General features: G+C 50.1%; 1 protein-coding gene across 1 annotated transcript in view; it reads right to left on the bottom strand.

Moving 5' to 3' along the window:
• Positions 1–3,468: 3,468 nt before the first annotated feature.
• The window catches only part of PADI2 (peptidyl arginine deiminase 2), a 52,737-nt gene continuing 35,034 nt past the window's right edge, over positions 3,469–21,171 (bottom strand). Inside the window, exons 8-16 of the mRNA XM_032759064.2 lie at positions 21,047–21,150; positions 20,178–20,289; positions 19,009–19,116; positions 15,550–15,701; positions 12,331–12,475; positions 11,528–11,621; positions 8,091–8,176; positions 6,780–6,908; positions 3,469–5,975 (exon numbers count right to left, since the gene is read on the bottom strand). Coding sequence (XP_032614955.1) covers positions 5,742–5,975; positions 6,780–6,908; positions 8,091–8,176; positions 11,528–11,621; positions 12,331–12,475; positions 15,550–15,701; positions 19,009–19,116; positions 20,178–20,289; positions 21,047–21,150 — 1,164 coding nt within the window. The 3' untranslated portion in view covers positions 3,469–5,741. The remainder of the gene's footprint in view (positions 5,976–6,779; positions 6,909–8,090; positions 8,177–11,527; positions 11,622–12,330; positions 12,476–15,549; positions 15,702–19,008; positions 19,117–20,177; positions 20,290–21,046; positions 21,151–21,171) is intronic.

Here is a 21,171-nt window from a genome sequence, read left to right as displayed (position 1 = left end):
GCCATCAGTAGGAAAACAAAATATTCCCTTTTTTTTTGTTTTTTGGGATGGAGTCTTGCTCTGTCCCCCAGGCTGAAGTGCAGTGGTGCAATCTCGGCTCACTACAACCTCTGCCTCCACAGTTCAAGTGATTCTCCTGCCTCAGCAGGATTACGCCTGTAATCCCATTAACCAGGCTTGATGGGATTACAGGTGCCCGCCATCACTCCTGGCTAATTTTTGTATTTTAGTAGAGACCAGGTTTCACCATCTTGGCCAGGCTGGTCTCGAACTCCTGACCTTAGGTGATCTGCCCGCCTTGGCCTCCCAAAGTGCTGGATTACAGGCGTGAGCCACTGTGCATGGCCGGAAAACAAAACATTCCTTTTAAAGATTGAATGTATCTCTTCAGCTCTTCAGTAGCACAGTAGCCTGCGCGTGGGGTCTTAACATGCTGGCCAGAGACAGTCATCTCTGGGTATAACCAGGGCTGTCAGAAAGCAGACCTTTGCTTGTGGAAGGTGAGGGGTTGAGGCCAAGCTGCGTGGCCTGAACCCAGCAGTTTGCTTAGAGACCCAGAGAAGACCTTCGCTTTTTCAAAGATCAGGGCTGAAAAAGAGCCCAGCTGGCCAGGGGGATGGGGTGAAGGTCTCTCACATCAGCCAGGCTTGAGACAAGGCTGCAGAGCTGGGCTTTCTGCCTGGGGGCATCCTTTTTCTGCATGTCCAGCTGGAGAAGGGATCCTACATGCTGCCATTTGGTGTCACTCACTATATTTAGTTGCTAATAACTTTTCCATCAGCCCCTTGGACCTGATACCACTTGCGTGAGGATCCTGCATGAATCTCACTGGAGAGGCAGATTCATTCCTGGCTGCTTTTTGTTTCGGGGGAGAGACCTACCCCCAACCACTTCCGTGGGGTTTTGGCTATGCCAAGGTGTGGCTCAGATCCCATCTGGAATGCTGGAGGAATCTGAAATAACAAGCTCCTCTCACCTGGGACTCCAAGTACACATTTTAGGTTAAATGCAGAACCAAGTTGCATCCACAGGAACAGTGAGGGGAAAAAGAGGACCTGGTGGGGGGTTCCCATCTTGACAGTGGGCAGAGGGGACCTGGCCAAAGGCAATCACCTTGCAGAGAGAGAGGGGCGTCCTGGTAACATGGCAGTAGCCATGGTTCAGACAAGAAGACTTTCTGGAAAGGCAAGGGTCTGCATACCAAGGCCAGTGGTGGCTCGTATCTATTTTACATTTCTCTTTTCAGTATTATAATAGTAAACTTTTATTAACCATTGCAGTCAAACTAGTGGACTCTGGGGTTTAAGGAATGTGCCTATTTCCACAATTGGCGCTCAGCCTGGCAGACAAGATTCTAGAACAATACCTTCCAATATGATAGCCACTTGTGGCTGTCGAGCACTTAAAATGTGGCTAGTCTGAATAGATGTGTGATATAAGTATAGAATACACATTAGATTTCAAAGACTTACTACCAAAAAATGAGAATGTAAAATATCTCATTGAAATTTTACAATTTAGATTACATGTTGAAATGATAATGATTTGGATAGATTGGGCTAAAGAAAATATATTATTAAAATTAATTTCACCTGCATTTTACTTTTTAAATGTGGCTACAAGGGAATTCAAAATCACATTATGTAGCTTGTATTATATTTCTATTGGAAAGTGCTGTTCAAAAGTCTCAAGGTGACACTCAGCGACCCTGAGGTGGGTGATTGGCCAAGATGTGAAAACATCACCAAGATGAACTTGTTGAACATCCCTGCATCCCTTGGGGAATTGCAGAACTAGATGAGTCAGGAAATCTATGAAAGATTGGCCTTGCAGTGGCTTGGACCACATTAGTTGGGTATAAAAGGGGATTTTGGCAGGGTGCTGGCTCACACCTGTAATCCCAGCACTTTGGGAGGCCGAGGTGGGTGGATCACAAGGTCAGGAGATCGAGACTATCCTGGCCAACATGATGAAACCCCGTTTCTACTAAAAATACAAAAATTAGCTGGGCATGGTGGCGCTTGCCTATAATCCCAGCTACTCTGGAGGCTGAGGCAGGAGAATCACTTGAACCAGGGAGCCGGAGGTGGCAGTGAGCCAAGATCATGCTACTGCACTCCAGTCTGGTGACAGAGCAAGACTCCATCTCAAAAAAACAATAAAAACAAAACCAAAAAAAGGGGATTTCAGAGGCCTGGGCCCCTGGGTTAAGCCTGGGAGTAAGTGAACCAGTGATTCTCATTTTGCAACGGTCCCTTTAAAATAGTGGCACCAAGACATTGGTCCAGAAGCTCAAGATGGAACTAAGAAGTGAGAAGGGCCCCAGGTGTCTCCCAAAGAACTTGGAAGCAGCTTCTAGGCTCAGCAACCAATCAGGTGACTGACTCCATTTTAGGGCCTCAGGAGTTTGTTCACAAAGACGCTGTTAGATCACGGTTATGTTGTATGGATTTTCATACCATGGGTCAAATCACAAATACTTGTGTGTAATAGCTTTTTATTAAAAGAACACGACATCACCCAGAGCAATGAACACGGCTGATGCCCTCCCCAGACCCTGTTCTGGTTGTGGCAGAACTTGTCACAAGCTTGTGACTTTGTTCCTAATCCCAGTTGTGATCTTTAGATGGTTGCCTATGAGCTCCTGGTGCCCCCTTACCCATTCAGAGGGCCAGAGTCCCCAGAGCCAATGACTGGTGCAGGCGGACAAAGACTCAGCCTCCAGACAGGACAGCTCAGAGGTGCCATTTATGCTCCAGAGCTCTCCAGGGATTGGTCTGAGGCTTCACCTCACACTCTTGTATGGTTTCTTCCCTTTCCTTGGCCTGCTCCCCCGGTTACCATCTTGGTTTCTCCTGGAGCCTCCTTTTTTTTTTTTTTTGACAGGGTCTTGCTCTGTCATGTGGCTTGGAGTGTAGTGCAGTGGGATGATCGTGGCTCCCTGCAGACTCCATGTCCTAGGCTCAATCAATCCTCTTGCCTCAGCCTCCCGAGTGGCTGGGACTACAGGCATGTGCCACCATGCCCAGCTAATTTTTTAAATTTTTTATAGAGATGGGGGTCTCACTATGTTGCCTAAGCTGGTATTGGAACTCTTTGGTTCAAGGGATCCTCCCGCCTCGGCCTCCCAAAGTGCTGAGGTTACAGGCGTGAGCCACTGCGCTGGCCATTTCTTAATAAATCACCTGTTCCCGAATGCTCATCTCAGGGTCTGCTCCTGGGGAACCCCATCAGAACAACATAGTCAGACTTTATTGCGGGTACTGGTCTTGACCTTCAGTGGTGGCCATGTAATATGCAGTCACTGAGTGTGTGTGGGATTCCGAACCCTCGAGATACCTATGCTGAGAGCCCAGGCCCTGTGCCCAGAACAGCAGGGGCTGCAGGAGCAGGAGGGCCCAGTGTGTGGCTTGCCTCACTCCAGGCTGTGTCTATGAAGCAGTAAAGAACATCACACCAACAGCCATGTGACTTCCCCTTGGACCATTTATTTCATTGTTCTTTAGTCGAGCTCTTCCCTAAACATCTTTAGATCTCCACCACAGGCTCTTTTCCAGAAATTTGAAACTGTGTTCTTCTTGCCATCTTCACGACATCCCCTGCCCTCTTACATAAGATATTTCAACATCAAGGTGGAAACAGGAACTTAGCTGAGTTTTGCAACAGAGAAGCGTATTCTAGGCCTACATTTATAGAAAGTGGGGGTGGGGAAGAGCCATGAGCCCACGGGGGTACATCCACACCAAGGGTCGTCACACTGGGTGGGCAAGTGAGATGGGAACGGGTGTGTGAGTCCTGGGAGCTTCAGAAACATCAGAAATTACCGACATCATTGGGGAAAGCCTTAGAAAAATCTATAAAGACACACTGTCTGCACATGGGAGGTGCTCACTTCCCCCTAATGTAGACTGAAAAAAAAGAAATGAAAGAAAACCCATAAACCCACATTAACCAAACACACACACACATGACAAACTCTAAGTCTCCAGACAGACACCCTCAAATAGGCACTTGGTGTTTTCAGCTCTGGGGCTGGAGAGATCTGGGGCTTTGGCCTCCAAAGGCAGGAGCTGCTATCCCCAGAGAGGAGACAACAGCTTCGGGAGGCTCTGGGGACTCATTGGATGGGTACTGGCCAGCTAGATGGGAAGGGGGCCTATTTAAAGAAGACTCCCTCGCCACCGCCCATTTCACCACAACAGTGACTTGCTGGAAGTTTTGTGCCCTGCAGATTTCTGAATATAGTGGACTGGCATTTCTAAAGAGCGCATCACTGAAGGGGCAGAGGCTGGCCTTTAAATGTGGGCTTTGCATGCTGGGGACTGATGGGTTCCATGCCAGTAGGGACCAGGTCCAGACTGCTACTAACCACTGTGTTTGCAGAGCCCAACGCCGTGCCTGGTGCTTAGTGGCATACAACAAATGTTTGTTGAATGGTTGAATGAAATAATCCCAAATGAAAATCTTGCTCCTCCAAGAATATAAATTACATTATAACCTTTTCATTGGTTGTAAATTGGTTCTTCAAAATGGGATTATAATTCATTTATTCTTCTGGCCCTAAAGGAACTTTTAAAGATTGAAACTGAGTCTTTTCAGTTGGAGCCAGGGAATGAATCTGGGTATGTCCAAATGAGAGAGTCTTTGGCAAATGCACTGGTGAATTTCAATGGGATAATCAAACCACCCCTAAGTTGGCAGCTGACCCAGAACTGGCTGTTGGGCTGGAGGGTCGGCCAGGGTCCTCATGTGTTGGATCTGATGTCCGGGGAGGAGGGGCTGGTCACTTATTATGCCCTGGGGAAGGCCTGAATCTGGCTGCTGGTGAACAGGTTCTTGTCTAGCTGCCTGGACAGATGGCACCAGGAATAAAAAGGAAGAAAGTCAAGGCAGTGGGAGAAGGAAGGTCAGGGAGTGGCCAGAGAATCAAGGACCAGGCAAGAGAAGATGGATATGGCTGACCAGGGGCATCTTTACACATTGAACTCTCAGGTCACAAGTGTGCTGGTCTGGGGAGAAATCCCCATGCATGCGGGGGAGCCTGCATCCCTGAGACAGATGAGGCAAAAGGAGCATCCCACACGTGGGGAAACCTGCTCAGATGAAATGTTTCCAGGAAGGTTCTAAGCTAACTTACTGGACCCTCAGGGAGTGGGGAGGACTAGCCAACAGTGTCCACACTGCAGAGTGAAAGCCAAGAGGATTTGAGAGGTTGGTAAGGAATGAATAATTGGGGGTGGCCACCTGGAAACCCTGAGGGAGATGGATTTGAAATGACGATGGCAGTTCAAGATACGTCTAGGGTCCCGGGGTCCTGGGGTCCCTTTCCATGGATTCTACCTTGATTTTCAGAGCATGGCTGCTGGAAGAACTGGCGATCCCAGAATCTCCTTCCCGTCTCCCCTCATTCAGTGTCAGAATAGAGACTCAAAATTCTTTGGGGAACGGTTTGGGCACATGGTTTGCTGTGTTTTGTTTTGTTCTGTTCCTTATGTCAGGGCTATAGAGACACTGGCCCAGCTATTTTCAGCAGGGACAGAGTCGAGGCTCACTGGGGGTGGCTTCAGAGGACACTGAGGTCCCTCTCGGGGAGGGCAAGGCACAGATACCCCAAATTCCACGCCACGTCCCAAAGGTCTCCCAGCGGGGCTGTCCAGTCCATGTCAGCAGAAGGCTCTGGGCGTGTGAGGGGGGGTCTGGAGAACTCAGGGAAGGAGGCAAACACCAGGGCCCCTGGCAGGTCAGGGCACCATGTGCCACCACTTGAAGGTGAAGGGCTTCCTGCGGACGTTGGTGCCGCAGTGGACCTCCCCCAGAAATTTGTGGTAGGCAGAAATGTCATCGATGAAGGTGCATTCGAGGCCCAGGGGCTCCAGGAGGCCGCGCACATGCATCTCCAGGCAGCATTCCTCCTCGACCTGTGGCCCGAACGGCTTGGGGATGCCCAGGTCCTTGTCCAGCACGATCATGTTCACCTGTGACGGGGGATTGTGACGGCAACAGCTTCCATTTAGTGAGCACCTAGTACACACATGCCCATCCTAAGCTCATGGAACCCTCACAGCAACCCTGTGAAGTAGTAACTGTGATTGGATAGGGACGGAGTGGGGCTAAGTCACTCACAAATGACAGAGCTGAGGCAGAAAACCAGGCAATCTGCCTCTGTATGTATGTGTGTGCAAAAGCATTCACATATGTCTGTACATGTATGTATACATGGCTATATATGCATGCATCAGTGTGTACATGTACATGTGTATGAATGTGCACACACGTATGGGTATGTATGCATTTGTGTGTGCATGTGTATTTCTGTGTGTGCGTGTGTGTATATATGTTCATGCATGCATGTGTTTCTGTGTGCATGTGTGTGTATGTGTCCATGCATGCACGTGTGTTTATGTGTGCACATGTGTGTATATATGTGTCCACGTGTGCATATGTATTGTTCTAACCTCTTTCTATGTTATGGAAGCCTCCCCTCTATGTAACAGAAATCCCTCCTGTACATAGAGGACTTTTGATCTTTTGCAAAGCACTTTCCTATCTGTTAAGGAAAAGGGTTCCCAGTATCCCAGTGAAGCAGCTAGGATGAGCATATCACCCCTAGGAGGAAATGGAGGCCCAGAGAGGGCAAGTGCCTGAGGTGAGGTCACACAGCCGCTCAGCCAGGATTGGGACCCGGGCCTCCCCATTGGACAGCCTCAGCTGAGGGGTCCTTCTGGATCTGGCTGCTCTGTACTGGCATGGGGTGAGGGTTGGGGTCTGCAGGGCCTCACCATGTTTGGGAAGAAGGCTCTGGCACGGTGGTCCTCGTCCATCTTGAACAGAGCAGGCAGGTCAATGATGTCCTGCTCTGTCAGTCCCAGCTCCTTCTTGAGGATGTCACGGTTCCAGTCCAGGCAGCGCTGGGTAGGAGAAAGAAGGGAGGGCATGCAGGTGAGGGACACACACTTGCCACCTTGTCAACCCCATCCCTGTCTGCAGCACCAGGCCAGGGGCCCTGGCACTCCAGAGAGACTTCTAGCACTCAGCGGGCGCCTCTGCAGCCTCTCCCTGGCCCTGTCCACCGGGGTTCAGGAACAGCAGTCATAACAGGGCAAAGGAAGGTCACAGATGTCAGAGCAGCAGCTGCCATTTCCCAAGCACTCACTAGAGCCGGTTGCTGTGCTAAGTGCTTCCCACACAGCACCTCAGTGACAACCTCGGGCCACCCCATGAGTGGAGGATAACACTGATGATTTTGGTAATAACAAAAGCTAATGTGTACATGTGCCTGGTACTGTTCTAAGCGCATTACGTAGATTGCTTATTTAAGCTCCAGCCCTGTGATATAGATGCTATTATTATCCCCTTTTAATTTTTTTTCTTTGAGATTGAGTCTCACGCTGTTGCCCAGGCTGGAGTGCAGTGGCACGATCTCGGTTCACTGCAACCTCCACCTCGTGGGTTGAAGTGATTCTCCTGCCTCAGCCTCCCAAGTGGCTGGGATTACAGGCGTCTGCCACCATGCCTGGCTAATTTTTGTATTTTTGGTAGAGATGGGTTTCAACATATTGGCCATGTTGGCCTTGAACTCCTGACCTCTGGTGATCCACCCAACTCGGCCTCCCAAAGAGTTGGGATTACAGGCATGAGCCACCACGCCTGGCCAAAATTTTTATTTATTTATTTTGTAGAGATGGGTGTCTCACTGTGTTGCCCAGGCTGGTCTCAAACCCCTGGCCTTAAGCAACCCTCCCGTCTTGGCTTCCCAAAGAACTGAGATTACAGGCATGAGACGCTGTGTCTGGCCCCCATTATCCCTTCTTTAGAGATGAGAGAACCAAAGACAGCCTTAGTGAGTTGCCCATGGTCCTACTGCCCCAAGTGAGGGGGTGGCAAAACTCTTTTAACCCTGGGACTTTAGCCCAGGAGCAAAGCAAGGAGGCTGGCTGGATGCTGGTGGAGGCTCTTCCCTGTGCTGCTGTGCTCGGGGTCAAGAGCTCCTGAGCCCATGGCCATTCTCTACGGAAGCCCCAAGGATGTGAGGGCCTGAGCCACATCCCTCCCAGGGGCCCTCTGGCCCTGCACCCCTGCCCTGCCCTCACCTGGAAGTACAGGTTCTCCTGCACGAGGCTCTCGTTGGACAGAATCTTGTTAATGGTGATTCGCTTGCTGCTCATCCCACCCAAGCCTGCAGGAGTCAAAGGACGGGATGGTCAAGCTTTAGATACCCAAGCTGGGTGTTCCCCTTTTGCCAAGACCCTCCAGCCCCTGGGCTAACTGCTGGACTGGGATTGGGGAGATGTGGCTGAGGACAGGCTGGATCACAGGAGGGCACTCCCAGGCGAAATCAGGCCCCCTCTGTCTGGAGAGGGCAGCAAACACTCTTTTCTCCAGAGTAGACCATGACATCTGAGCTGGGACAGTGGTGGCAGCTGCCTTGCTCTCGCTCTGGCCAGTGGGATCAGGGGTGGTACAGGTAGCCCCCTGGTTCTCCCACCCAGAGCCTGCACCTAAGGATGAGCAGCTGACCAGCATGAATGTGGCAGAAGCAGCATGGCCAAAGGGGACACCCTTCCTGTTTTCCAGAGCTGCCTCATCTTGGCTGCTGCTCTGGAGTGGCCTGTGTCTGCCTCCCATACCACACGATGGCTTATGTGGCTTCCAGCTTGATTAGTAATGCCTAGTGCTCAATGAGCACCTACTATGTGGCCGACACTCTTCTAAACGCTTTACATTGAATTAACTCATGGATCCTCCCCACATTTCTATGCGGTAGTCGCTACCCTGAAAAATGAGGAAACTGAGGCACAGAGAAGTTATGTGACTTGTCCCAGGTCTTACATCTAGCAAGCGGCAGAATTGGTGCGCAGGTCAGGCAGTCTGATTCCAGAGCCTATGCTCTTAACCTATTATTTATTTATTTATTTTGGCCTCATCTGGGAAGAGCCTGCTGGTCCATTGCACTTCCCAGGTTTATAGCTGGACAGCAGCAAAGATGCCCAGCTATATATAAGCTGGATGTAATTTTTGAGGCTTAGGGACTCAGAAGGGAGGGTCCAGGTAGAGACAGAAAACTTTAGGGATCTGTGCTTTTCTAAAACTGATCCAAGTTCAGGGGATAGGTTCATATAAGCATTTTTCTGGAGGGCAAGTGTGTAGTTTTTACCATCTTTTAAAGGGATGTGTTTTCCCCAAACATTGTGGGCTCTGGTCTAGTGGAGATCTTGGCTGTTTGACAGCGCCTGGTTCACCTTCCTCCTCAGGTCTCCTGTGTGCTTCTAGTTTCTGCTGACTGCACATCCGTGCATCCTCTCTATGTCTGTCTCAATTATGTGAATGTCTAAGTCCAGGAGATAATGTCTCACTCCTGGACTGACAACGACGATGCCTGACCATGCCTTCTGCTCATCAAAGTCCACTTTTCTTCCTGTCCCCAAACTGTATTCTATCTATTTTCTCTCTATCTCTCTTTCTAAAATATAAAGAGAAATCTGGGGCACTGCTTGCCCCTATTTGTACAAAAATAATGGTCCCTATATCCTATGGGTAGTTTTTGAGGGTATGTTTAATATTGGAGAGGAAGCCTCCAGGAAGTCAGGAGGCAAGCTTGCCAATCCAAGAACAAACTTCCCATCGGTGGGGAATTTAAAAAGGGTGGTGGTGTTAAATTGGCCTTGTCTGTCCTAGACACCAGTGACAGTCAGTAACACTGTCTTTGGATCTGAGGGGCAGTCATGTAAGTATCAACCAGCTGCGGGAACTCAGGCTTTCAGGCATGAGATATATTATGGATACCAACCTGAAAAGTGACAAAAGTAATTTAAGAAAAAAATAGGCCGGGCACGGTGGCTCACGCCTGTAATCCCAGCACTTTGGGAGGCTGAGGCGGGTGGATCATGAGGTCAGGAGATTGAGACCATCCTGGCTAACATGGTGAAACCCCACCTCTACTAAAAATACAAAAAAATTAGCCGGGCGTGGTGGCGGGTGCCTGTAGTCCCAGCTACTCGGGAGGCTGAGGCAGGAGAATGGCTTGAACCTGGGAGGCGGAGCTTGCAGTGAGCTGAGATCGCACCACTGCACTCCAGCCTGGGCAACAGAGAGAGACTCCATCTCAAAAAAAAAAAAAAAAATGTATAATGGATATAGAGAGTGCTGATGGTTAGTCAGCATTGTAGATGTATTTAATGTCCCGGAACTGTGTCCTTACAAATGGTTAAAATAACAAATGTGTTAGATTAGGTATATTTTATCACAATAAAAAAGGTGTTGGACATAAGGATGGCAACAGCAGACACTGGGGACTACTAGAGTGGGGAGGGAGAGAGGAGGGAAAGAGTTGAACGACTAACTGTTGGCTACTATGCTCAGTACCTGCGTGATGGGATCATTCATACTCCAAATCACACAATATACCCAGGTAACAAACCTGCACATGTATCCCCTAAATCTAAAATAGAACTTGAAAAAGAAAAAAAAAGTATGAGGAATTGGCATGGTGTCTCTAACCTGGCTGGTTGTCTCCACCTGATCATCTTTCCCTCTTTCCATGATTAATTCAAATGCAAACCTCATCCCGTCTATGTCTGTCCCAATTATGTGAATGTCTAAATGTAGAAGATAATGTCTCATTCCTGGACTGACAACCACGATGTCTGACCATGCCTTTTGCCCACCAAAGTCCACTTTTCTTCCTGTCCCTAAATTGTATTGTATCTATTTTTCTATCTCTCTTTCTAAAATACAAGCTCCTTGAATGCAGATTGCACATCAGTTTTCTTTTCTTTTTCAAAATTTTTATTATAGGGAGGCTGGGTGTGGTTGCTCATGCCTGTAATCCCAGCACTTTGGGAGGCTGAAGTGGGTGGATCACCTGAGGACAGGAGTTCAAGACCAGCCTGACCAACATGGTGAAACCCCGTCTCTACTAAATGCAAAAAATTAGCTCGGCATGGTGGTGCCTGCCTGTAATCCCAGCTACTTGGGAGGCTGAGGCAGGAGAATCGCTTGAACCTGGGAGGCGGAGGTTGTAGTGAGCCAAGATTTCACCATTGCACTCCAGCCTGGGCAACAAGAGTGAAACTCTGTCTCAAAAAAAAAAAAAAAAAAAAAAAAAAAAAAACATGTATTATAGAGATTGGTCTTGAACCCCTGGACTCAAGTGATCCTCCTTCTTCAGCCTCCAAAGGTGTTGGAATTGTAGGCATGAGCCACCAGACCCAGCTGCACGTCAGTTTTCAACCATTTAACCCTCCACTGGGTCCATTTAAAGTATACACTAGGTCTTGAAGATGCGCTATGCACTGCTGGTGACACTAAGGAGCTATGGGCAGCTCACAGTCCACCCAGCCACAGCAAGGGTCACAGGAGGCCAGAGGTGCTTTCCACCATGGCGACCTCACAAACCCCAGATCAGGCCAGACGCCCAGGGAGGTGGAGCTGGTGCTCAGGGACAAAGTGCTCATCTGCCCCACCCTCTCGAGGGTCTCTCTGGGGCCTCCAGCTCGCCACTTTCTGCCAAGTCCCTGTGGCCACTCACCTTTGAACATGATGGCCTCTCCATGGCCGTCCTTTTGCTTCTCTCGGAAGAGCTTGTAGCAGGCCGAGGTGCTGGCCATGAGCAGCAGGAATTTCTGCAAGAGACAGTCCAGAAGGACAGAGTCAGCAGCGGGAAGGCACCCAAGGAGCACGGGGAGGCCCTGCGCAGAGGACCCAGCGCCTTGCCTGCTCATCGCCTCAGGCCTCCCATGCCGAGTGGCAAAGGCTGACGGGGAGGGTGTTCTCTGCTTCAGAGGGATATTTCTCACCTTTCCTCTACCTCAGCAATGTCACCAGGTCAAGGCTCAGAGCCAAAGGTGGCCTTGGACATGACTTCTCCAAGTTGCCAGGCAGCCACGTAATTTGCAGAGAATTTCCAGGGTATGAAGTTGTACCCATAAGAAAATGAAAGAGCCTCTTTCCAGTGCCACAGGTGCACACCCTATTTCTCTCTAGAGCGTTACCGCCAACACAGTAGCCACTAGCCTTGTGTGACTATTGAACACTTGAGCTGTGGCTGGTCTGAATTGAGATGTGTCATATGAGTAAAATCCTTGCCAGATTTTGGGGATTTAGTATGAGAAAAGAATTTAAATCTCTTCAATAATTTTTAGGTTGATTACGTGTTGAAATGCTAACATTTTGGATTTATGGGGTTACAATTTTACCTGCCACAGCAACAACAGGCAAACCAGCTTCAGCCTACTTCCTCCTTCCTCTAGCTCTTGCCCTCTGCTGGCAGGGGCTGGTAACATATGGGTTTGCCGCTGCCCCATTCACTCCAGCCTCAGGGGGCTAGCTTACCTTTGTGCCGGGGATGGGGACAAAGGACATGAACTCATCCACGTGGCCCACAGTCAGCCAGTCCGAGTAGAGCTCCACGGGTGCCTGCACCTGCTGGGCCTTCAGGAAGTCACGCACCACCTTGGTCATCCTCCGACCACCAGACCTGGAGAAGGGAGGAAGAGGAGTTTCAGTAAATTACCCACCTCACCAGAGGGCCTGCAAGAGGAGTTTGGTCTCTGGGACCCACCTTGGACCCAGAATGGCATCAGCAGAGAAGTGCCAGGAAGGAGACGAGGTTGGGTTAAGAGACCCTGGCGCAGGCAGTAAGGCGTTTGAGTCCCAGGGGAAAGAAGTAGGTGTTAGCTGTAGCCGCGGCCTGTGTGAAGGGCGGGGAGCTCAGGCTTCAACCCTCGAGGGTGCCAGTGAATGTGCTGAGGCCACCTTCTGTGTGCGGGAGTCCCACCTGGCCTGCCGGAGGGGGCTAGGGCACAGGAGGGCTCCAAAATCTGCCCTCATCTACATGGCTCTTTGCTACATTAACTTCTACTTACTTCAATCTTTTTTTTCCCCCCAAGATGGAGTCTTGTTACGTTGCCCAGGCTGGAGTGCAGTGGCATGATCTTTGCTCACTGCAACCTCTGCCTCCCTGGTTCAAGCCATCCTCCTGCCTCAGAGTCCTGAGTAGCTGGGACTACAGGTGTCCACCACCACGCCCAGCTAATTTTTTTGCATTTTTAGTAGAGATGGGGTTTTACCATGTTGGCCAGGATGGTCTCCATCTCTTGACTTCATGATCTGCCCACCTCAGCTTCCCAAAGTGCTGGGATTACAGGTGTGAGCCACCGCGCCCGGCCAGCCCTTCCTCATTTCTAGACTCCCCAAGGTGTTCAATCTCTCCAATATCCTCCGAAGATAACCCTAGCTCCTTAGGGTGGCCAACAAATTCCTTTCTGATCTGGCTCCTGGCTGGCCCTCCTCCCTCGCTTCCCTCCCTTCCCCCTCGCTTCCCTCCCTTCCCCCGGTTCTGTCTGCTCCAGCCACCTGCTACACTTGCTTTTCCCTTTGCTGTTCCTTCTGTATGGAATGCGCTTCCTTTACAATCTCCTGATGACTACTTCTTAACATCCAAGCCTCAACTCTAGTCACGTCTTCAAAAAATCAACAGCTAAGGCACTGCTGTCCCCAGGAATGTTTTATCATGTTACCCTGTTTTATCTTCTCCATTGTATGTATCAGCATTCAAATTATCTAATTGATTTACTTGATTCCATGTTTATTTTCTGTACTGGCCTTACCCAATTATAAACTCCCTGATAGCTGGGACTTCATCTGTTCTGGTCACTGCTGTATCCCTAGAGCCTAGCATAGTGCCTGGCACGAGTAGTTTCTCAATAAAGATTTGTCTTTAAGGGGCCCCCCCGAGCTCCTCGAGGGGGTTCAGGGCCCCTCCTTGGGCTGCACTGACTCTCTGTCATTCTTTCTATCGTTGTAAGTCCCCCCATTTCATCAGGGTCTCTTTGCATGCCTGAGACCTCTGCCATCTCCTTGGCAGGGGCTGGGCTTCCTGTTTGGGACCCTGTGCCTGACACAGGGCCTGGCACTTGGCTGGTGCTCAGGAAATGGTTGCTGAGTGAATGAGTGGCCACTGAGTGGAGGGAGAAGGAGGCAAAAGTGGGCAAACAGTTGCTGGCTGTGCCAGTGGCCTCCCCGCAGAAGGTTGAGCATCCCATGTGGCTCGGAGGAACCTGGTGCCCAAATCCTGGCTGATCCCATCTGTGCAGGCTCCTGGCAGCCCTTTTGTGACGTGAGAACCTAAGGTATTCACTCTCTCCCCAGTGACTGCCCTAACAAGGAAGAATATGTCTTTTCACTGGCTGGTGGGTCAACTGGGCAGGGAGTGAGGAGAATCATGGACAGGCCAGGGAGCCAGGGACTCACATTTCTGGGCAGGACCACGTCTGCTCACACCTCTTTTAAGTATGGTAGCCCTGAGGATTCATTGGTACACTCCCACTCATACCTGTCAGTTTTCCTTCTCTGGACTCCTCCATCCCTTCCCCAGCTGATTTATTTAATATTTTATTTTATTTTATTTTGTTTTTTTGAGACACAGTTTCACTCTTGTTGCCCAGGCTGGAGTACAATGGCATGATCTTGGCTCACTGCAACCTCTGCCTCCTGGGTTCAAGTGATTTCTCCTGCCTCAGCCTCCCGAGTAGCTGGGATTACAGGCGTGCGCCACCACGCCCGGCTAATTTTGTATTTTTAGTAGAGACAAGGTTTCTCCATGTTGGTCAGGCTGGTCTGAAACTCCCGACCTCAGGTGATCCATCTGCCTCGGCCTCCCAAAGTACTGGGATTACAAGCGTGAGCCACCGCACCTGGCCTAAGTTTTTTTGCCAAAGTCTCTCTCTCATCCAGGCTGGAGTGCAGGGCATGATCTCAGCTCACTGCAACCTCTGCCTCCCAGGTTCAAGCAATTCTCATGCCTCAGCCTCCCAAGAAGCTGGGATTACCACCATGCCTGCTAATACTTGTATTTTTAGTAGAGACGAAGTTTTGGCATGTTGTCCAGGCTGGTCTGGAACTCCTGGCATCAAGCAATCTGCTTGCCTCAGCCTCCCAAAGTGCTGGGATTACAGGCATGGGCCACTGTGCCCAGCCTATTTATTTATTTATTTATTTTTGAGATGAGGTCTCACTCTGTTGCCCAGGCTGGAGTGCAGTGGTGTGATCTCAGCTCACTGCAACCTCCACCTCCCAGGCTCAAGCGATCCTCTCACCTCAGCCTCCTGAGCAGCTAGGACTACAAGTGCACACTACCATGCCTGGCTAATTTTTGTATTTTTTGTAGAGACAGGGTTTTGCCATGTTGCCCAAGCTGGTTTTGAACCCCTGAACTCAAGTGATCTGCCCACCTCGGCCTCCCAAAGTGTTGGGATTACAGGTGAGAGCCACTGTGCCCTGCCAACCAGCTGATTTATAATCTCATTATACATCTTTCCATTTGGGGAAGAGAGTTGTTTATTTAGTTATATATTAGATCCTAAATCACACGAAGATATAAAGGCTAGCTTGATTTTCTTTCCAAGAGTGTCGGTCTCTTAACAGGAAGTCGTGGGAAGCAATAATTCTCCCAGCCACTTGCTCCATGTGTGAGCAACCCAGGCCACCCCAAAAGAGAAACAGTGACCGCCCCACTCCCACAGCCCCCAGCCCCAGTCTGGCTTCTCTTACAGAGGAAAGCTGCTCCCGATGAGGATGCGGCCAAGGGGGTATGTCTTCCCGTTCACGGTCACTGGGGGACTGACCTCCAGGTTTCCAAACGAGTCAAGGCTGGTGACGGACTCAAAGAGGGGCTCCCGGGTCACGTAGCCAAAATCTGGGCCCTAGGCAGAGGGCACACACCTGCATTAGTCTTCTGCAGCCAGGGTCCTCAGCCCCCAAGCCAGCCACCCTCTTTTATCACCTTCAGTCTGGGTCTGTGGGCACTTAGCTTCCAGGCGGGTTGTCCATGGTCTTCCTATGATTAACAAAGAGCAGGGGCCTGGGCATGGGGAGGCTGAGTGTGTGAGCATCTCGGTGTAAGTGTGAGAGTGCAGGTGAGAGTGTGAATGTGTGAGAGTGAGTGTGAGTGTGACAGTGAGTGTGAGAGTGTGTGAGTGAGTGTGAGACTGAGTGTGTGAGTGTGAAAGTGAGTGTGTGAGAGTGTGTGAGAGTGAGAGTGTGAGAGTGAGTGTGTGAGTGAGTGTGAGAGTGAGTGTGAGAGTGAGTGTGTGAGGGTGAGTGTGAGAGTGAGTGAGTGAGAGTGTGAGTGTGAGAGTTTGAGTGTGAATGTGAGTGTGTGGGCATCTGCATTCCTGTGTGTGCCTCTATTTCTCAAGCACAGATACATATTGGTGATTTCAGAATTAGTCCCCATTTTATGCTATGCACTTTCAGTTTCCCCATCTGTTTTTTTTTTTTTTTCCTGAGATGGAGTCTTGCTCTGTCGCCCAGGCTGGAGTGCGGTGGCATGATCTCAGTTCATTGCAACCTCTGCCTCTCGGTTCAAGTGATTCTCCTGCCTCAGCTTCCCCAGTGGCTAGGATTATAGGCAAGCACCACCCCTGGCTAATTTTTGTATTTTTAGTAGAGATGGAGTTTCACTGGGTTGCCAGGCTGGTCTCGAACTCCTGACCTCAAGTGATCCACCCGACTTGGCCTCCCAAAGTGCTGGGATTACAGGGGTGAGCCACTGCGCCCGGCCCGTTTCCCCATCTATAAAAGAGGTACCAGATTAGGTAACCCGAGGAAGGGGAGCAGCTCGGATTATTATTTCCAGAGATTTGCTACCCTCTGTGCAGTAAGAGAATTTTGCATCCTGACCCATTGCATGTGACTTCTGGCATCTTCCTGCAAAAGGAATATACTTCCCTGCCCAGTGTCAGACTTGGTCATGTGACTTGTTTTGGCCAGTGAAATGTGAGCAGAAGGGATGCATGCCAGTGAACAGCAGAAGCCACAGGAGCCCCCGCGTGTGTGTGCCAACTCTTTGACTTCTCCCTGTGCTAGGAGAACAGCATTTCCCAGACTGGGGCTGCTCTGGCACCTTGAGCACTAGAGTGAGGAAGGCATAAAGAAGCAGAGTGGCAGACCACCAGCAGCAATCAACATGGAATGCCAGCAAGACACAGGCCTTTGCTGTTGTCAGTCATGGAGATTTCAGGTTGGTTTGTTACTTGGTGAGGCTGACCAATACATGCAAAAGTGGCAGCTATGAATATACATGACATTTCAACCCAGTCTCAACCTGCCAGACTTGCCACTGAGCCCACAGGAAGCCTCAGAACCCTTCTTCACACACAGCTCCAAAAAACTGGAGTTAGCACACAAGACATAACCCCATTCATTGGCCCCTGAATTTTAAGATTCCTGTCATGGCTTTTGGGGTACAAATATAGGAATCTTGTTTGGGAGCTTGCACTGGGGTTGGGATGAAGTTTGCCTTACAAAATCCAGTGGAGTAGGAGGATGTGGCTTATCCTGGCTCAGCTGAGAGGCTCCAGGGACCGCTGAGCCCATGGGGTAGATGGCAGCAGCTTAGCGCTTTCTCATCTTGAGGCCCCAGCTGGCAACATGGGAGCTTGCCGAGGCTGGGGTGCTGGGGCTCCGCAGCACCATACAGGTGGGCAGGTATGCAGCACAAAGCCGGGCCTGGCCTGGGCCTCGAGGAACAACGCAGCCTGGGGCCTTGGAACCAGGCCAGCCTGGAATACTGAAGGCAGGTGGTGACCTGGAAAGGCCTCGCTTCTCATGCCTGTGGCAACTGCTGCTGGTGGTTGGTTTGACTCTACTCATCATAGTGTTAGGGAAAGTGGACAATAAGCTCACTGAGGACAGGGCCCAGGGAATGATAACCATAACAACAGCTGATAATGGTCATTATATCAGACATGGCACTGATGCCTTATACAACGCCTTCAATCTTCACAACATTCTGTGAGACTGATATCATTTCTATCCCCATTTTAGATGAGGAAACTGAGGCTCGTGGAAGGTAATTGCTTGCCCAAGGTCACATGGCTGCTAAAAGGTGCAATTAGGACTCAAGACCAGGTCCGCCTGACATTCCAAAGCTCTGTGCTGACACCGTTGACTCTAGCATCTCCTTGTGAACAGGGCACTGGGTAAGGAATGTGGGGCAGAACAGGTGTGAACCTGGCACAAGGTCAGCTCTGGGCAGCCCTGGCGTCTGACAGGAATGCTGTCCTGCATGTGACCTTGGGAAAAGTCCCCTGACCTATTCCAGTCTCTTGTTTCATGCACTGTTCAAACCTCCCCCAGCCTGTTCAGGGCAGAAGAGTGCAGACAAAAGAAAGATTGATTTCGGTTCTGCCCTCACACACTAGGTTGTTGAGGGCCTAAAAGGGGAGTGAGAATGGCTTCCAGAATGGGAGGAGTCAGGTGGCTTAAAAACAAACAAACAAACAAACAAAAAATGGCCAAGTACAGTGGCTCACACCTGTAATCCCAGCACTTTGGGAGGCCAAGGTAAGAGGATCACCTGAGGTCAGGAGTTCGAGACCAGCCTGGCCAACATGGTGAAACCCCATCTCTACTACAAACACAAAAATTAGCCAGGCGTGATGGTGCATGCCTGTAATCCCAGCTACTTGGGAGGCTGAGGCAGGAGAATCGCTTGAACCTGGGAGATGGAAGTTGCAGTAAGCCACTGCATTTCAGCCTGGGCAACAGAGCAAGACTCTGTCTCAGAAAACAAAAACAAAAACAAAAACACACACACATGCACCAAAAACCATAGCCTCAAGGTGCTGATGAACTTGGAAGTTGGAACCATGTATGACTTTTGACAATTGCATAACTATGTTTTTTTTCCTCTTTGAAACTTATTTTGCTGCAATTTGGAGGGGAAGGGCAGCAGCAGGGGCCAGGGCCTCTGGAACTAGGTCTTAACTCTATTTCCCTTAGTTCCCATTTCCCACTAGAAAACGCTCCATGTTTTGGAAAAACATCAGTTATCAGAGCAGGAAAGGACCTCAGAGGCAGCTATCCCAAGTGACTCATTTTGCAGAGGAGAAACAGGCTCTGGGCAGCAGACGAATGTGTCAAGGCGGCCCAGGGTCTCCTGACTACTCTGTCTTATGAGAGTCTCCAGGACCATCCTCCACCCACAAGTGACTCTCAGCATCTTACCAGGAGCTCCTTCACAGGGAAGTCCTTTAGGTTTCCATCTCGGGGGGAGTCCAGCACCACAGGGAAGCCTTTATGGGGGGCCTCGATGTAGCCAAACTCAATTTCATCCTGCAGGGACACCAAGGAGAGCTGTTAGACGAACCCAAGGGACAGTTTGTGTACATGGGCAGAAAACTTGAGAAACACAAGAGCACAAAGGAAAAAGAATGTCTATCTTGTTACCCCATCCCCTGGTCCCCCATCCTCCTCCCCTCACACTGATGATGGCAGCATAGGTGTCCACAGGCGGTCTCTGCACATCACAAGCAGGTTTCTTTCTGATATCAGCCCCATTTTTTTTTTTTTTTGAGACAGGGTCTCACTCTGTTGCCCAGGCTGGAGTGCAGTGCCATGATTATGGCCCACTGCAGCCTCAAACTCCTGGGCTCAAGCAGTCCTCCTGCCTCAGCCTCTGAGTAGCTACGACTACAGGTGTGCATTACCATGCCAGGCTAATTTTTAAATTTTTTTGTGGAGACAGGGTCTTGCTATATTGCCCAAGCACGTCTTGAATTCCTGGTCTCAGGCAATCCTCCCACCTCAGCCTCCCAAAGTGCTGGGATTACAGGTATTATTCACCATGCGTGGCCTAGACCTCATTTTAAAAAACACAATAACCAGGCGTGGTGGTGCATGCCTGTAGTCCCAGCTGCTTGGGAGGCTGAGGTGGGACGATTGCTTGAGCCCGGAAGGCGGAGGTTGCAGTGAGCTGAGATCGTGCCACTGCATTCCAGCCTGGGTGACAGGGCGAGACCTCGTCTCAAACAAAACAAAACACACAAATAGCAAGCAGCATCCTGAATATGTTTTCCATTGAGTAACAACTTAACTTGAAGCATATCTTGTATCCATATTCATCCTTTTTAGCAGCTGCACAGAACTTCCGGGAAGGCTGTTACTCAGTCCTCCACAGATGGACATTTAGGTTGCTTTGCAATCTTTTGCTACTACAGGAAGCAGCACTGTAGTGCACTTGTGTGTTTATGTCTTTGTGCACATGTGCAGATATGAGCTGACAGAAGAATCCCCATCTGCAGAGCTGCTGGGTGCCAGGCAGTTTGCACGAAGCCGACTGTTCTTTGCCTGACCCGGGGGCCGTGTCCTTCCCAGCCTGGACCTGGGCTCCTCACCTGGATCCAGCGATCGCCTCGGTTTAGGTACTGGAAGCAGACCTTCAGCTCACAGTTGGTTTTCTCCACCAGGTTCTTCACCTCTTTCAGGAACAGGTAATTATCCTTCATGCTGAGAATTTGGGGGAAAAAGGAGGCCAGGAGAAAGGGTGAGGAGGGGCCAGAGTCATCTCCCTGAGATGGTGACAGCAGCTGGTATCTCTGGGCTGTGCTGGGCAGATCAGTCTACACCTGTGCTCACGGCCTTTATAAAGGCCGCTGGAATCAAAGGCCAAGTAAACCCACCCACTCATGTGGTGTTTGTCAAGGTCATGAACAAATAAAATTAGGAGGGGAACTCTCACCCCGACCTGTCCCAATGCCTTACACCTCTGACTCCACAGATTTTCAAATAAGAGCTATGCCTGGCATGAAGATGAGATGGATGTGAGGACCCCAGGGGTGCCTTTTGGGTTGCTAGCTGTCTAATCACAGGCACTTTTTCCCTTGGTTCTCATCTTGCTCTTGTGGACCTAGCTCATAATAGGTGGTCAATAAAAGTCTGTTTAATGAATGAGTCAGAGGAGCTGCATTTCCACTGCATAGGAGGTTGCTAACTGCGTGGTAGAGGGTTAAGAAAGAGAACACAATGGCAACTATTATTTTTTAGAGCATACCCTGTGTACTGGACCTTGGATAAATGCTTTGCCTGCTTCGTCTCATTTAATCCTCACAGTGACTCTACGATGTGGGTATTTCAGAGAAGCCAAGAGAGTTGCTCAAGGTAACACAGTGGTAAGTGACGGGGCCAGGAACTAGACTCATGTCCATCTGACTCGGCTCTTGGCCACCCTGCCACACTGCCTCTCCGGGCTGGGGTCACCCCTTACCAGCACACAAACACCGACACGGGAGGCAGGATGTTGGGGGTCATGATCCATGGAGCAATCCGGAATATCACGGTGTCCGTGAAGATGGGCGTCAGGGGAATGTCCTGGGTGTGGGAGACAAGGTG

This window comes from Hylobates moloch, unplaced genomic scaffold, assembly GCF_009828535.3.
Source record: "Hylobates moloch isolate HMO894 unplaced genomic scaffold, HMol_V3 SCAFFOLD_9, whole genome shotgun sequence".
Classification (NCBI taxonomy): domain Eukaryota; kingdom Metazoa; phylum Chordata; class Mammalia; order Primates; family Hylobatidae; genus Hylobates; species Hylobates moloch.
This window is presented reverse-complemented; position numbering and strand designations above follow the sequence as displayed.